We start from the raw sequence: 17,648 nt of genomic DNA, 5'->3' as shown, positions 1-17,648 counted from the left end.
TAACAACAGTGGGTACAGGATGGAGGCACCTCCGCTCTCTCACGCCATGGGCTCAACAGTGATCCAGGGAGCAAAGGTATTCAATTGTGGGATTCAATTTTTTTTAAGAAAAAGCCTTCATTCCTACGTTTGATTTTGTTCTTTCCCTCCCCAGTGGAGCGGCTTCTCCAGGGGACATTAGTACAGGCAGACCTCGATTTACTGCACTTCGCAGACATTGCACTTGTTACAAGTTGAGGGTCTGGGGCAGCCCTCCGTCCAGCAAGTCTATCGGCGCCATTTTTTCCAACAGCATCTGCTCACTTCATGTCTCTGTGTCACATTTTGGTAATTCTCAAAGTATTTCAAACTTTTTCATTATTATTAAATTTTTTATGGTGATCTGTGATCACTGATCTTTGATGCAAAAAGACTGCAACTCGCTGAAGGCTCAGATGATGGTTGGCATTTTTTAGCAATAAAGTATTTTTAAATTAAGGTATGTACAATGTTTTTAATACATAATGCTATTGCACACTTAGACTACAGTATAGTGTAAACATAACTTTTATATGCAGTGGGAAACCAAAAATCCATGTGACTCACTTTACTGTGATATGGCTTTGGCAGAGGTGTGGAACCCAACACACTATCTCCAAGGCGTGTCTGTGTGTGAAACCCTTTCAATTCAAACACAACTTTAGGTTCTGTACCCCTGACTCATCAGTTACTCCAGGTTACATGTAACTCTCAGCACTGCCCCATTTACACACCTTGTAGTGTTTGTAAATTTTGTAAAATGTCACCTTTTAACACATACCAATCCAGCCTCTTGGCTGGATACAATAATAAATTACTGAGTTCTCTGAATAAAAGGCAGTAAACAACCTCAAAATACATTCACTGGTAATTTAAATGGCAGATATGAAGACGAACAACAAGCAGCCGCCTAAGCACTGGGCTGGGATTCCCCAGCCCTGGACAGCTTCTGTTAAGAAATGTGATGGTAGTCACAGACTGGGACTGGAAAAAAGGGAGGAAAATAAATCATCACTTAATACATGAAGCTAGCAGACAATCTTTTAAACTATCAGTTCACAGGATAAAAAATAAGAGACACAGTGGGAACCGCTGAGATAGAATCCAGAGCACCTGGGATTTGACGGGGCTGGGACCCCGGGTGTGGCTCGGAGGAGCTCCCACCTACCTCTTAGCTGAGGCTGGAGACTTGGCCACGATCACTGCATTTCTGTAATCTGGGATCTGTGACAGAGGAGAGGCTGGGGATTACTGCCATGTCTCCACAGGGCTATTCACACCAATACCCGGTAACTGATAAAAATGAACATTCCAACAGACTCAAAAATGTCATCCGGTCACTTCAAAGTTTTCCAAAACGACAAAAAGTTCAAAGTAAATTTCCTCTTTAGAAGATGAAGAAACGCCTACCTAGGAATAAAAAAAATTATTATCAAGGCATGACTCTCATAGACTTATTTTAAGAAAAAAGTAGGGTTAATCAGTAATTAGCTCATATCTATGTGACAGCAAAGATGTTTTTATGAAGTCAGCAGGAAGTACTCTCATGAATCCCAGTTACATGTAATTTCACCGGGCAAGGATGATGTTCATCGAACCTGAATTCAAGGCACCTGTTGAATTCCAAATAAGTGCGGTCCAAACAAATAACCACTTAATGTGTCTCTGTCACAGCATAATGAAGAAACCAATTTGTTCAAGGAATCCCCCGCCTAGCACTGTTTCATAAAGATATTAAGAGCTCTTAAGAAAATAAGCAAAATATCAGTCTACTTTGGAGTTCTTTAAACATTTGAAGTGATCTGTACTAGGATCATTACAGTTGAAGATACACCCATTACCAACTTCTGAGAGTTTAGAAGATAGAACTACTTTTTTTTTTTTTTTGCAGTACGCAGGCCTCTCACTGTTGTGGCCTCTCCCGTTGCGGAGCACAGGCTCCGGACGTGCAGGCTCAGCAGCCATGGCTCACAGGCCCAGCCGCTCTGCGGCATGTGGGATCCTCCCGGACCGGGGCACGAACACGTGTCCCCTGCATTGGCAGGCGGACTCTCAACCACTGCGCCACCAGGGAAGCCTGACAGAACTACTTTTAAGCTGAGCAGTAGTTTGTTGTTTCTGATTTCATCTTGGCAATATTTTCAAATCATGTTCTTAAAATCTAATCATTTCATTAAATTATACTATTTCATTCAAATATATCCCCACTGATTTCTCACAATTACGCTAGATCAATGAATTTTAATATAAGCACTTAATAACATCTAGCACCTTGTACAATACCTAGCACATGGGAAGCACTAAATAATCAATATTTAGTAAACAAAAAAACTGATTAGTTTGAACAAGGCTCTATTATAGATATATCCACATGGATAAGAAATCTCTACATCTGATCCATCTATACACATAAAAAGCCTAACTTATCCAACATTATCAGGGAGTAAAGTAGCAAAAAATATTTTCATTTAGGCGTTTTCCTTATTTTTGCTGGAAGTCTTTCTAAACTGCTTTATGCACTTCTTTGCCTCATCAAACATCACCAAATAGCACCAAACCCAGCCAAGAGAAAAAATAACAAATGAAGAAACAGTTAAAAGAGCAAAGAAAAGGAAACTTTAAAAGAAAGGACTCTTTAATAAAAGCAGGTCTATTTTCTCCTCAGGAGTCAAAACAGGAAATCATACGCATAAAGAAAGAACAAGTTGTTATGAAAATGAACCAAAAAGAAATCTAGACGGTGGAAGTTATTATGGTCCAAATAAGAAACTCAGCTGGCTGAAGGGCAGGAGGGACGCAGCTGAAAAAAACAACGTGGGTGAGATTAAGCCATGGAATTTTCCCACCAGGCAGCATGTAAGAATGTAAAACTTGAAAAAAGAAAAAAAAAGTTAAACAATATACAGACTAGATCCAAGATTTTCAACTTCTAACAGTTCCCAAAGAAAGGAATGAAAAAATAGAAGGGATGAGATACTCAAACTACAGCAAACAAAATTCATAGAGAATGAAAGGGACCCACTGAACATCTAGTGAGGTGAATGGAAAAAAGATCCACCTGGACACATTGTGCTGAAATTTCAAAACCACAGCAAAAAGATAAAACACTGTTTTACATGCGGAATTCTGTCCAAGTGTAAATGAATACAGCCCCTTCAGACAATTGCAATTTTTGTAACATCTATTAAAATACGAAAAATGTAGATACTTTTCAATTAAGCAATTCCACTTCCTAATATAGCTCAGAAAAAGACTTGCGTAAGTACTCAGAAGGGCAGGTACAAGAATTTTCAATGCAACATGACTTAAATATATTTTGAAAATAAAATATTTCACTTAAAAGAGTGAAAAATTGGGCTTCCCTGGTGGCGCAGTGGTTGAGAGTCCGCCTGCCGATGCAGGGGACACGGGTTCGTGCCCCGGTCCGGGAGGATCCCACATGCCGTGGAGCGGCTGGGCCCGTGAGCCATGGCTGCTGAGCCTGCGCGTCCAGAGCCTGTGCTCCGCAACGGGAGAGGCCACAACAGTGAGAGGCCCGCGTACTGGGGAAAAAAAAAAAAAAAAAGAGTGAAAAATTAAAACAACCTAATATCCAAGCAAGAGGGAAATGGCTGAAAAAATTGTGGCTCATTTAAACTTGTGCTTTAAACATCTAAACAGGTAGCTATTTTAATTTAAATTAATTAAACTTAAATAAAATGAACGATTCCATTCTCCAGTCACAGCAGGCACATTTCAAGGACTCAACAGGTACGTGTGGCTGCCAATCTGACAACAGATAGAACATTTACACCACCAGAGAATGATGATCATGTACTATGTAGCAATCATGAAGAAAGAAGTAATCCCATATAGCTGAACATGGAAAGACCTCCAGACACCAGCACAGGAAAGGAAACAAAAGTTACAGAACAACCCAAACAATATATCAATGTGTTTTTTTGTTTTTTTTCCAAAAAGCCCCCACAAATCAATTTCTGTAACTAGGTGTACAGAAATGGGAGGTAAATCAGAGGCAAAGGTCTGAGAGGATTCAGGACACTATGCAAGCTGGTAACCAGGGTGAGCCCTTCAGAGGGCCTGGGCCCAGGCTGGCGGTCCAGGGAAGCTGATTGTTTCATCACTTTTCTCACAATTTCCCTAACTGCCACTGTAAACATAAGTTTTCATTTTTCACATTTTAGAAGATTATTCTTATTAAATCTTATCAAGTGGAGGGGAAAACACACCACATGTCATGCGAGTCTGACTTCCAAACCCTGCAGTAATTTCCCCAGAACCATTAAGGGAAAACATCACCAGGGCCACTGTGGGACCACAGAGAATCAAATTGCCTGACACCCACACTCCTTTGCTACACCCCTGCCTGTGCCCCTGGTTTTCCATTTCTTGCCAGATCTCATTTCTCTAACAGTGAGAGTGAACTGGTATAAAGACACTAAGAAGAACAAAGCGGGGAATAAAGCAACTCAAGAATCAGAAACAGGCCCACTTTATAAGTTCCTATTTTAAAAACTGATGGGATGGGATCTCTCGAAACACCACAAAAGTACACTTGGTAGCCTCCCCTCTTCATAATTTCCTTAAAAAACCCCGGTGCAGACCAATGATTACTAGTACTATCACTATAATACTTAGTCATTATTTTAAAAGCAAGCACTATACTTAATCAATACCCAAACCTCTTTTGGGTTATATTTTATTATGTCTACAACTTGGCTGTCTTACACTCAGTGCTGCCTTACAGCCGCTGTCAGCCCAACAGCAGCTGCACCGTGTGCTTTCACCCCTTTGCGTGCATGAAGGTGGCCACGGTGTTCCTATGTCCTCCATTCACATGAATCACAGGCACTGTTGGTTCTCTCCGGGCTGGGCTTAACTGACATTTAAAATGTCGCCAGAAAAAAATAAATAAATAAAATAAAATAAAATGTCGCCAGAAAGAGCTCACTATCATTCAGTATTAAAATGACAAGTTACCACACACGCAGAAAGACACAGGAAGATGGCAGCACGATGTACATTTCATATTCATGAATCAAAGGGTCATCACTGGAGGAATGACCACAAGTCCATATTTTCTTGCAAGGCAACAATCAAATGCTCTCTGGGACCTACGAAAGGAAGACTCCCTGCCAGGAGGTGAAGCTGTGGAAGGACTAAATCTGAAAAGGATGCTTGACGCATGCACAGCAACACGGCCAAGGCTGGAGAACAGTTTCCAGGCAATGAGCATCCATTAGCTGAATGCCCGCTTTTGGCAGAAAGTGCTCAAATTCCCTTGACAACCCAAGAAAAACAGAGGGTGAGCTGTCAAATAGGATGACATCAGTGTCAAAGCTTGCAGATAGAGCCACTAGGTGACACGAAGGCAACGCATCACAGCAGGACTGGCAGTGCTTCCTTCTTTCTTGATGACATGAATAACATAAACCTTAACTGACGGCAACTTAGATTCAGTAAAATGTGGTGAGTCTACCACCTGCCTGAGAAACTCCAGTGCATGAAAACAAAAGGCATAAAGCAAGTACATATACCATAAAAAAGTAAACAGTGAGCTCCCATATAGTATTTCATTCTCTATAGGCTGTTTTAATTTATCTCTATGAATGAAGAACAGAGAATTTAAAACTAAAACATTTGAGGTTACCACTGTTAGCTTACCATCAGAAACAAGGACCCCACTTCCCTAATCTGCTGAACCATGAGCAGTTTAAGAGGGTTCAGGTCCAACTTCTTTTCAACAATGAAACCTAAGACGGGATTCTTCAAGTGGCAGGCAGCCTTGCACTGAGGCAGACACCTACATGAAGGGCAATGACCTTGGCCTGACCTCTGGATCAGCGCCAAGGGTGCTGTGGCCTTGACTCACCAGGCCCACAGGGGCCTCTCAAGAGGCGCTCTTGCCATGTACGTATCTAGATGTCAGCACACAGCACTGCTGGCGTCTTGAGAGGAAACATCCCCCAGACCAAAAGATGAACACTAGCCTATAAAAGTGCATACCGAGGGCTTCCCTGGTGGTACAGTGGTTAAGAATCTGCCTGCCAATGCAGGGGACACGGGTTCGAACCCTGGTCTGGGAAGATTCCACATGCTGCGGAGCAACTAAGCCCGTGCGCCACAACTACTGAGCCCGTGCTCGAGAGCCAGCGAGCCACAACTACTGAGCCTGTGTGCTGCAACTACTGAAGCCCACGTGCCTAGAGCCCGTACTCTGCAACAAGGGAAGCCACCGCAATGAGAAGCCCGCGCACCACAATGAAGAGTAGCCTCTGCTCGCCGCAACTAGAGAAAGCCCGTGCGCAGCAACGAAGACCCAATGCAGCCAAAAAAATAAATTGATAACATAAAAAAGAAAAAAGTGTACACTGACTGCTCTATTTCTTCCAAAACTAGAGGCATCATTGAGATGGCTCTTCCCGGGACCATGTTCTGTGAACCCCAGCCTTGCCCTCACGCTCCTCCCTCTGCCTGGACCCTCTTCCTCCTGTGAGGACAGGAGCTGCGCTCTTGCACCCTTTCTCTCTCAACTGAGAATCATATTCAGGTAAATTACATTCATATTGTTTTTTGAATGTATTAGAGTTTGTATGTTTCTTGTGCATAACTTTAAAAAAACAAGTAGAATATTTTCTAGTGTTCCCTTTCAAAAATACTTCAATCCATTTTCACTACTGAGGGCCTATGTTAGTTTCTGGAGGATGAGGAAGGCCTGTACTCTTGACAGAAAGAAACTGCTCAGAAATCTACAAACTGCTTTCTTTTAAATACTGTTAAAAGAGTTCTCTGTAAAAGTTATTAAAGAGACAAATAATTCACGTGAGGAAGAGAGTTCCTAAAAAAGCAAAATAGCTAAGTGCATTATAAGTTAACATTTAAAAAGGCTTCTTAAATAATGAGTCACAAAAATGCTATTATATCCAAGAATAACAAATGTAACTATATATATATATATATTTTTTTTTAAATTTATTTATTTTTGGCTGTGTTGGGTCTTCGTTGCTGTGTGCAGGCTTTCTCTAGTTGTGGCGAGCAGGGGCTACTCTTTGTTGCGGTGCACAGGCTTCTCATTGCGGTGGCTTCTCTTGTTGCGGAGCACGGGCTCTATGCACGCGAGCTTCGGTAGTTGTGGCACGTGAGCTCAGTAGTTGTGGCTCGCGGGCTGTAGAGCGCCGGCTCAGTAGTTGTGGCACACGGGCTTAGTTGCTCCGCGGCATGTGGGATCTTCCCGGACCAGTGCTCGAACCCGTGTCCCCTGCATTGGCAGGCGGATTCTTAACCATTGCACCACCAGGGAAGCCCAAATGTAACTATATTAAAATTACATATATCCGATTTGTCCCAGGAACACGAGTGATTCAAAATGAGAAAAATCAATCACTGTAATACATCACATTAATAAAATGAAGGAAAAGAATCCACATGATCATCTCAAATGATGCAGAAGAAGCATCTGGCAATCCAACACCTTTTCATGATAAAAACAGAAAACTAGGAATAGAATACAAGGGAACTTCCTCAACATAATAAAAGGCATTAATGAAGAACCTACAGCTCACATCAGACTTGACAGTGAAAAGCTGAAAGCTTTCCACCTAGGAGCAGGAACAAGACACAGATGCCCACATCCAACACTGCTACTCAACACTGTACTGGAAGCTCTAGCCACAGCTGTCCGACAAGAAAAATAGGTACCCAAGTTAGAAAGGAAGAGGTCAAACTGTGTCCATTCACAGATGATACGATCCTACATGTAGAAAACCCTAGAGAATCCACATACAACACAAAACACTATTTGAGCTAATAAATGAGTTCAGCAAAGGTGCAGGATCAACACACAAAAGTCAGTTTCGTTTCTATTCACCAGCAGTGAACAGTCCAAAAGGAACAACTCCATTTACAACAGAGCCAAAAAATAAAACACCTGGGAATAAATTTAACCAAGGAAATTGAGAGAAAGAAGAAACAAGATTCAGGATAGTGGTTCCCTTGGGCGGAAGGAGGCAGGGGGATGGGACACAAAAGGACCACACGTGTGGACGTAAGTTATTATGATGATGCTAGTTTTCTTGCTGGGTGGTAGGATCACAGATGCTGACGACTACAGATGGATGATGGACAAAGATAGGCAGGTAGAGGGACACATAAAAGAGGCCCAGGACCACCCATGGACCAATGATGACAGTGAGATATTTGTCACAATCACGACTAGGTGATTCTAGGTACCTGAGATCCAAAAAAAAGAAAAGCAATTTTAACAGCTTAGCAAAAGAAATAAATAGCAGATTAAGAATTTAAAAATACACCGAATTCAGTGCTTTGTGACCACCTAGAGGGGTGGGATAGGGAGGGTGGAAGGGAGACGCAAGAGGGAGGAGATATGGGGATGTATGTACATGTATAGCTGATTCACTCTGTTGTAAGGCGGAAACTAGCACACCATTGTAAAGCGATTATACTACAATAAAGATGTTAAAAAAAATGGTGTGTTAGTTTCAGGTGTACGGCAGTTATGCATATAAAGGTATCTATTCTTTTTCAAATTCTTTAATTGGGAGCTTGGGATTGACATATACACGCTACTGTATTTAAAATAGATAACCAACAAGGACCTACTGTATAGCACAGGGCACTCTGCTCAGTATTCTGTAATAAGCTAAATGGGAAAAGAATTTCAGACTGAAAAAAAAATACACTGAATTACATTTATAAAGTAAATAGTACTTTAAGCAGAATACATCAAGTTTTAATCCTTCATGGACAGCCCAAGGAAATGGAAATGCATCTTTCAACCTTAAACAGAATGTTAAAAAGTTTGAGCTAGCTCACCTCTTCTTGAATATACTGTAATAAGAAGGGAGATGCTCTTAAATTATCAACAGGAATATTGAAGAAGCCCTGAATTTCCTTCTGGTGTAAATCCATAGTAATAAGATGAGTCAGACCTTTGAAAATAAAGCAGACACAAACACACAAATAGTTTCATAACCAGTTGCACTGTATGAATAAGTACTACATAAAACAAGATACCATATATAATAAATTACTATTAAAAATTGCTCATCAAAAACTCAGCATCTTTATTTTTTTTTAGTACAATGAGATTATAAGATAAAAGAAAATATAAATATAGGTCTCTGCCCCCCGGTTCCCAGCTCAGAGCTCCTAAAACCCTTGCCATTCCCTCAGTGCTAAGAGCACCGGGGGCATTCTTATTCTTATATCTGGTCTTTGACCCCACCTCCGACACAGAGCTCCTGAAAGCCTTATGAATTCCTTAGTTATAAGAGTACCAGGAGTATCTTTTGTTCTAATGAGGCGACCCAGGATGGGCTCCGGGATGGGGGCCGGTCACCACGATTTTCAGGCTCCCCACCCCCACTCTCGAGAGCGGGGACGGGCTGGAAATGGAGCTAATGAACGAGCACGCCCTTGTGAGGACACCTCCATAAAGTCCCAACAGCGCGGGCTTCGGGGAGCTTCCAGGCGGGTGAACATGGGCACAAGCCCCACCCCATGCCCTGCCCCACGCACCTCTTCCACCCGGATGCCCACCAGGATCCTTTATCATGTCGTTTTATGATAAACCGGTGAATAGTGACAGAACAGTGTTCCCGAGTTCTGTGAGGAGTTCTAGTAAATTAATCGAACCCAAGAGGAGGTCGTGGGAACCTCTGACTTATAGCCAACTGGTCAGCACAGGTGACAACCTGGACTTGCAGTGAGCATCTGGGGGGGTCAGGGGAGCAGGCGCGTGGGACTGAGCCCTTAACCCGTGGGATCGGACGCCATCTCCAGGTACACAGTGTCAGAGTGAAACTGTACGGCACCCAGCTGGTGCCCTGGAGAATTGCAAGGTGTAGAGAAAACGCCTACACATGTGGTGACAGAGGTGAAGTGTTCCCTGCGAGGAGTAAAGGAAACTCAGAGGAGGTGGAGAACTGGGTTTCCCCCCTCAGAAGGGAAAGACTGGGTGGCTTTTCTTACACAGAGATGCATGGTTTTCACATCAATTTAAAGTCTTAAAACAGCCAAGATCATAGCAATGAAGAAATGTCTCTGATAATTCTATGAGAGTGGATTTCATCTCCCAAAGTTTTTTCAATAGGCATGACAAAGCCAGGTTAAGACAAATATTTGTCTTAATATATTAAGACAAACTGCACAGGCCTGTCTGTAATTCAAAAAAATGAAGAATCTTCATCCCATTGGCTCCTTAAAGGATATTTGAAATGGAAATATATATATATATATATATAAACATACATATAATTCAACTGGAAAAATTTTTTAAAGCAGAACTTGCCCAGATGAACAGGACAGCAAGCCTGGTGGCCCCCAGGAGCAAGCCTAGGAAGGAAGGGCAGGCCTGCTCCCTCCAGCTGAGATCTCAACTGGGTACGCTCTTCAGGTTGCTGGGGTTCAGGTTTATTCATTTGTTTGTTTTGGTTTTGCCTTCTTTGAAATGGTACAGTAGAAAATTTATTCTGCAGTAAGTGTCTGTGTTAAAATGTAGTGATATGGGGACTTTTTATTCTTTTCTCTGTGCAAACGCTCTGTGATATGTGCCTTCTATAATCATACACACATACACAGGCACGCCCGTGCGCGTGGGCGCAGAGCGCACACACACACACACACACACACACACACAGAGTAACAACTCTGAAGATTATTTAGAAACAAGGAGGAGACACTTAGGATGTTACCTAAAAATGCACAACACAAAATAATTTGTATGGTCTGCAAAGTATGCCAGTGTGTACTGGGAAAGGGAAGAGACGAAAATAAAAACAGTTGCTGTGTTATTAGAGTTGTTGATTCCAAATGCTTTCTTCCCCGTTAAAAACAACCTAAATATGATTGTAACTTGTCACTTCAATATTAATTTTTTAAACAAAGAATTTAGGAAAAGATAAGTTGTTCTCCTCAGCTTTGTGTTTAGGGAGTTGGGAACAGGAGGGAACTCTGAGCACTGTTGTCTCATTACAAATTAGCCATCTTAAAGCTGTATCACTATTTCTACTGTTTAACAGCCTAATTTAGTTAAGACAATGCTTTACAATTTCTCAGGTAAAAATAAAACTCCCAGACCCCCAATAAACCAGCAAATATCTGCCTTTCTTACCAGCTTTGCACATCATGGAAGCTAGCAGTTTAGAAACAATGGAGCCTCTCTTTCTCATCTTGCACTGTTTGCTGTAAGGAAAGTAGGGGATCACGCCAATGATGCTTTTGGCGCTGGAGGTCTTACACGCGTACACCATGATGAGGAGCTCCATGATGGTGGTGTTCACATCCCTGTAACCCAAGGACAGAAACCAGCAAGGAGAAACGTCACATACACGATGACCTCTCTTGGTTCCAACTAAGCGTTAGCCATGTGTCACGCCCGCCTCGACCAAGACAGACTCTAGACCCAAAAAAGAAACCACATCCCTCTCTTCTAGGGCCTCCATCAGTCGCCCCCATGCTGCCTCTCAGCCGATGACCCTACTTCCTTTTCCACTGAGAAGAGCACTGTCAGAAAAGAGCCCAGGGCCCCCACTGCAACATGCGCGTGCAGCTCCCAAGTCTGCCTGCCCTGAGCCATTAGCCAGAGACGAACTTTCCACACCAAAGTCACTCTAAAATCAGCCCTCCCGTGACGCAGGGATCTCATCCCCCCTGCCCACTGAAACAGGGCTCCAGCAATTCCCCCGGCCACCCCATCAGTGTGTCACTCTCCCCTGCTCATACCCATGGGCCGTTTCTCCCATTAACAGCAGCTCAGGCCACTTTCCCCACTGCCCCATTTCTTGGCTCCCCTGTGCCGCATATCTCAAGACAGTCGTCCACACTTGCTTCCAACTCATCTCTCTCATCTTCTCCCACCCACGCTCCGATCCAGGTCACGGATGACCTCCACGAGGCCAAGGCCAACGCTGGGTTCTCACTCGGCCTCTCTCCGTCCTTGCCCTGACACACTCCATCACTCCCCCAGCGCTCCCCTCCCGCCCCGCTTCGTTTCCTCTGCTGGTTCCTCTCCTCCCCAGCTTCCTGCCCTGACACCTGATCATTTGTCCTCTTCTCCTCTCTCCTCCCTCCTCCCTCGCTCGGGCTTCTCATCCAATTTCAGAGCTTTGTAAATGCTTGAGACTCAAATTTATAGCTCCAGCCCAGGCTTCTCAAGTCCAGCCTAACAAATTCAGCTGTTTCTTGACAATTCCACTAGAAAGTCTGTTAAGACATCTCAAAACGTACCCCAAACTGAACTGCTCTTTGACCGGCAAGGCTGCCTCGTCATAAACCTCTGCCATCTCAGCTGATGGCAGCGCTGCTCCTGCAGTTTACTCAGGACAAAACCCCCAGAGGCGTCCTTACCTGCTCTCCTGTCCAGAGCGACAGCAACCCACCACTCCACTGCTGCCCTGGGGCCGAGCCTCGACCCCCGCCCAACAGTGACAGCCCACCCTCTGCACAGCATCCAGCTGGAGCTTAAAGCAAAGGCAGATCATGCGCTCTGCTCAGGAGCCAGCGATGTTTTCCCGCAGACGCCAAGGCCCCACAACGGCTCCCGAGGCCCCTTCAGGGTCTGACCCCACCCCAGCTCTGCCCTCCACTCCTCCTCCATGCCCTCCCCTCATGCCAGTCCTCACGCCCACCTGAGGGCCTTCGCTTCAGGGCTGGCTCCCTGCCCCTGCCTGGAGTGCCCTCGTCGCCAGCCGGCACCTTCTTCCAGTTTTTGTCAGATGCCACCTCCCCAGCCTGCCCTCTCTCCATCCTTTACCACCGTCACGTCCGACTCCTTGCCATGCTGTTTTGGTTTTTACCCATAGCGCTCATCATCTTCTGACAAACTAGATAATCTACTTATTCATTATGTTACCTGCATGTCCTAGAATATAGGTTCCATGAGGACAAGGATCTGTGAACTATTTTAATCCTTCACGCATCTCACACACCTGTAACAGTGGCTGGCACATAACAGACATTCAATAAATGTTTGTGAATGAGCAACTGCGTGAAAGAGTAAGGGAAACACAGAACAATTGGGTGAGTAGGTTCTCTGCTGATACCTAACAACAAGCCTGACATGGGAAGTGTTAAAGTAGCCTTTCAGAAAGCATTCTGTGTGAGGGGTAAGAGCAGGGGAACCAACAGCAGGTGTAAAGTTACACCAAGTTCCCAAACTATACTCCCAGGAACACCATTTTTCTGTGAACTGGTACAAGGCTTTCCATCCCTAAATTCAAATAATAACTTGTCTGAATTACAGGAAAAGTTAAGTTAATGGACAGAATTTTCTTAATTTAAAATTTTTCTTATACTTTTAGTGCCTACCACCAGTCTACACTAAGACAAGGTACAAGGTGTATCTGACAACACCAAATCTCAATGTTAACTGTTTCTTAAAGACCACAATATCTAAGCTTTCTGCAACCTGGACAAGACAAGCCTATGGCACAGGCTGGAGCACTCCAAAATGAGGCATGTAGAGAAAATTAAGGGAATGGTTTTGGCTAGAGGAATAAGAAACTGACAAGAGGCAGGGGCAGAATGAAAAGAGTATTGAAGGAATGAATGAATGAATGAATGAATGGAAAGAAATGGAAGGTATACACGTACTGCAAACACCCGGGAGCCAGAAGGAAGTCAGCTGTTCTGTGCTCTGCACTTTCCCCTCCTTGATGAGGGCATGGGCATGGAGAGCGCTCTACCAGCCTGGCGTCTGGCCCGGGAAAGAGAGCGGCAGCAGGGGCAGCACGAACTCTCGCCCCACAGCCCAGCCCTGCTGAGGGTCCTAAGCGGAGGGAAGACACGAAGCCAGGGCCCCGCCACAAAGGCCCCGCCACAAAGGCCCCGCACACTTGCGCTCCAGGACGATGGGATGCAGTGACAGGTCCCCTTCGGCTCCTCCTGCCAGAAGAGTCAGGTGGCTTTGAGATTTCATCCCCATGAACCAAAGACCAGGACAGAGATGTTCAAAATTTAGGTGAAAGTTCATGTGTTCCAAGTCTAAATTCTCCCAAAATTTGGCTCTTCTTCACTTTCTTTGGTATTTATCTTACATGTAACCACAAATTTAGCTTGCAGCAATTTCTGGAATCTCTAGGCTAAAAACTGTTGCACTACACAAACCGATTTCTAGACATTATTAAAAATTGTACTGAGGGGCTTCCCTGGTGGCGCAGTGGTTGAGAGTCCGCCTGCCAATGCAGGGGACATGGGTTCGTGCCCCGGTCCGGGAAGATCCCACATGCCGTGGAGCAGCTGGGCCCGTGAGCCATGGCCGCGGAGCCTGCGCGTCCGGAGCCTGTGCTCCGCAACGGGAGAGGCCACAACAGTGAGAGGCCCGCGTACAGCAAAAAAAAAAAAAAAATTGTACTGAGTTAAAAATTTCATCTATAGAGGCCTTGAGGGACACCTGTGGACAAAGTGGCATTTGATCAAAGAGCAGTGCAGACACCCTCACTGCACTGAATCTTCTATCCCCAGCGTACACATTTGTGACTTCAACAATTTCCAGAACAAGCAGCTATCAAATGTCACAGGAGACAGGAACGCACATGCCTTCAACACACCGTCTATCTTCTCAGCTCCTTTAATTTATGCAACAGGACAGTACGTTTAAATTATCTGCAGGAAAAGCTTTAAGAACCCCAAGTAAGCAAATTCCTCTCCTCCCGCCTGTTTTCTTTTTTGGAACTAGAAGAGCTTCCCTACAAATTTTATGAAATTCTGGCTACTGAGAGCAAACATAATGGGCTCTCTTATCGTTAAGCGCCTCCACCCCAAAACTTGGTTATTCCCACCCTTGAGAACACTGAAAGAACACAAAAAAGTCAGCAGCTATGTCAGAAAAATTAGCAGAGTAAGATCATGGCAATTTTAAAACAATCGTCATTCTCCCTGTCTAGGCAACTCTTATTATTCTAAACATTCATGCCCAAACAGAGACCCAGAAAGCAACATTTCTGTTGGATAAGTTACTCACTTTGAAACAGTTTGGATGATGAAAACATCTTTCCCCCTCACAGACTCTTGAATTTGTACTCTTGTTTCTGGCAGGAAAAGGGGAAAAGAGAAGAAGGGTGAACAAGGCACATAACTTTAAAAAACACACACAAAAAACCCTGCAGCATTCCCCAATGTTGTGAAATATGGAAACTGGAACTGTTTCAAAACTCACTAGGTTTTCAGTTCTATGAAGGATAACGAACACAGTTCGATTAATCACATCTTTTAAACATGTTAAGTTCTACGACATGCTTAAGAAGGAATCACACGTGTCACTTAAAACAACTAAATATCCCCTCCTCACTTCCTGTACATAAACAGTGAGTGCTGGGGCTGCTCTGAGCCCTGTATCCTTACAGGAAATGACAGACTCATTCATTCAACCAGCAACAATTAAGAACCTATTAGGCACAAATGTTAGAATAACATTGTGAAAGTAAAGATAAATAAGGCCCAGTATCCCTACTCTCAAAAAACTTGTGATCAGCCACGAGGAAACAATTAGACAAATCCAGAGTGGGAAATTCCTCAAGACAAACTCTTCAAAAAGTCAGTGCTGTGGGGGAAAAAAAGAAAAGGTGAAGGGACTGCCCTAGTCTAGAAGAGAATAAAGAGATATAAAAAACACCTCACTTGAACCAAGAATCCTGGTTTAAAAAACAAACAAAAGGGACTTCCCTGGTGGCTCAGTGGTTAAGAATCCACCTGCCAATGCAGGGGACACGGGTTCGAGCCCTGGTCCGGGAAGATCCCACATGCCATGGAGCAACTAAGCCCGTGTGCCACAACTACTGAGCCTGTGCTCTAGAGCCCGCAAGCCACAACTACTGTGCCCACGTGTCACAACTACTGAGCCTGTGCTTCTAGAACCTGCAAGCCACAACTACTGAGCCCACGTGCCTAGAGCCTTGCTCCGCAACAAGAGAAGCCACCGCAATGAGAAGCCCGCGCACCGCAACAAAGACCCAATGCAGCCAAAAATAAAAAAACAAATAAATAAATTTATAAAAACAAAAAACAGCTAGGACAACTAGGAAAATTAAACCGTACATTAGCTATTAGATGATAGAGAATTATCATTAATCTCTTTAATGTGACAATGGTAGAGTATCTACATGGGAAAAGGTCCTCCTTCGGAGACACATGGTCAAGTATTCAGGGGTTAAGTGTCAATGTCTGCAACTCAGGTCCAAATGGTCCCACAAACACACATTCATACAGCAAAGTGTTACCTGCTGAATCTGGGTGGTACTCATTCATATGGGTATTCATGGCACTACTCTTTCACATTTTTTATAGGTTTGAACATTTTCATTAGAAATGTTGGAAAAAATAGAGTACATGTTTACAAAAAAGTGTGGTACCATGGAAAGAAAATGAGCTTTAGAGACAGGGAGATTGAGCTTTGAATCCCGACTCTGTCCCCTCTGGGGCCTCGTTCCTAACGTCACCCCTGAACTCAGTTCCTCAGTACCTGGTAATGGTAAGGACTCTAGAGACGTTAGTTCCCTCCTTCCTTCCCCTCGTTCATGAACCCGGAGGGTGGACAGGCTCCTCCTGAGTCTTCCGCCACCAGCCTCCCTCAGCCCCCCTTCTACACTAGACCAAGGACTTCATTCAATTCCCTTTAGCAGCAAAATCTTCTCCAAACTCCCTGTATATTTCCCTCAGTTATACTTTTTTCCCACTGAAGCCACATGGGGGAACTTGGGAGATAGGGAAGAGGAGGCAGTAATGGAGAAATAAATAGGGGAAGAGCAAATTTGTGCCTTTTCATCTAAGTGTCTTGTAAGTTCTCTAATATTTAAGTATTAGACAAAATCCTGCAGTGGAAAAGGAGAGGGAACCAGTATTTACTGAGTGCCTACTATGTGCCAAAAACTGTGTTAGGCACACAAATTATCCCACTTAATCCTCAGAACAGCCCGAATTATTTGCAGTTTAGACACCTAAAATAACTTGCCAAGGAGAAGTTGTCTGACTCTCACACCTATGCAGGTCATCTGTCGCTCCTGCTAGAATAATTTCAAACATCTGCCATTTCTACAGAAAGTACAAAGGCTAAATAACACGTGATTTTCACAACTTGAGGTGTTTATACATCATCATAAATCAGTTAGCAAAAAGCACTTCCTGACATGACATCATGGAGTCTAGCCCAAGGCAGTGCAGGTTGGCGTAAAGAATACCCACTACCCGATACCGTGGCTACACAGGGCATACGCACCCTGCCTAAGGGGACGTATTCAACCAAGCGCTGAGCCAATGCTTCCTTCAGTTGAACAGCTTGTTCACGCACCCACGCAGCTGTTATTGGATGACGTCTAAGGACTAGACTTTAAGGCCCCAGATGTGACTGCCCCAGAATTCTCTACCGAGCTGGTATTAGCGGGAGCAGGAACACTGCGCTCGCCCCCATTGCCTGCCTGTCTTCCTGCTGGCAGAACTAACTGGACACTGAGGCCGACTGTTTCAGCTATGGAGGATGAAGGACTGGGCCAGCACGGCATGTACCACAAAAAGGCCACCGTCACGAAAGCACAGGATCACTCACCTCTGTCAGGCTCCTGGTAAACTTGCACTTTGCCCATCTCCACCCCCAGCCGCCTAGAGAAGAGAAAGATGGA

At 44.2% G+C, this 17,648-nt stretch overlaps 1 protein-coding gene across 3 annotated transcripts in view; it reads right to left on the bottom strand.

Annotated features, from left to right (window-relative positions):
- PRPSAP2 (phosphoribosyl pyrophosphate synthetase associated protein 2) overlaps positions 1 to 17,648 on the bottom strand; it is a 51,668-nt gene that overhangs the window by 16,172 nt on the left and 17,848 nt on the right. For all 3 annotated transcript variants that reach the window (XM_082605284.1, XM_082605285.1, XM_082605286.1), the window contains 5 exons: positions 17,576 to 17,628; positions 14,999 to 15,065; positions 11,150 to 11,322; positions 8,851 to 8,966; positions 1,187 to 1,242 (listed from right to left, as the gene is read on the bottom strand). In XM_082605284.1, coding sequence (XP_082461410.1) covers positions 1,187 to 1,242; positions 8,851 to 8,966; positions 11,150 to 11,322; positions 14,999 to 15,065; positions 17,576 to 17,628 — 465 coding nt within the window. The remainder of the gene's footprint in view (positions 1 to 1,186; positions 1,243 to 8,850; positions 8,967 to 11,149; positions 11,323 to 14,998; positions 15,066 to 17,575; positions 17,629 to 17,648) is intronic.

The sequence above is a fragment of the Mesoplodon mirus genome, assembly GCF_964341445.2.
Source record: "Mesoplodon mirus genome assembly, chromosome: 18".
Classification (NCBI taxonomy): Eukaryota; Metazoa; Chordata; class Mammalia; order Artiodactyla; family Ziphiidae; genus Mesoplodon; species Mesoplodon mirus.
Note: the sequence above shows the minus strand (reverse complement) of the source record. Positions and strands in the feature narration are given on the sequence as shown.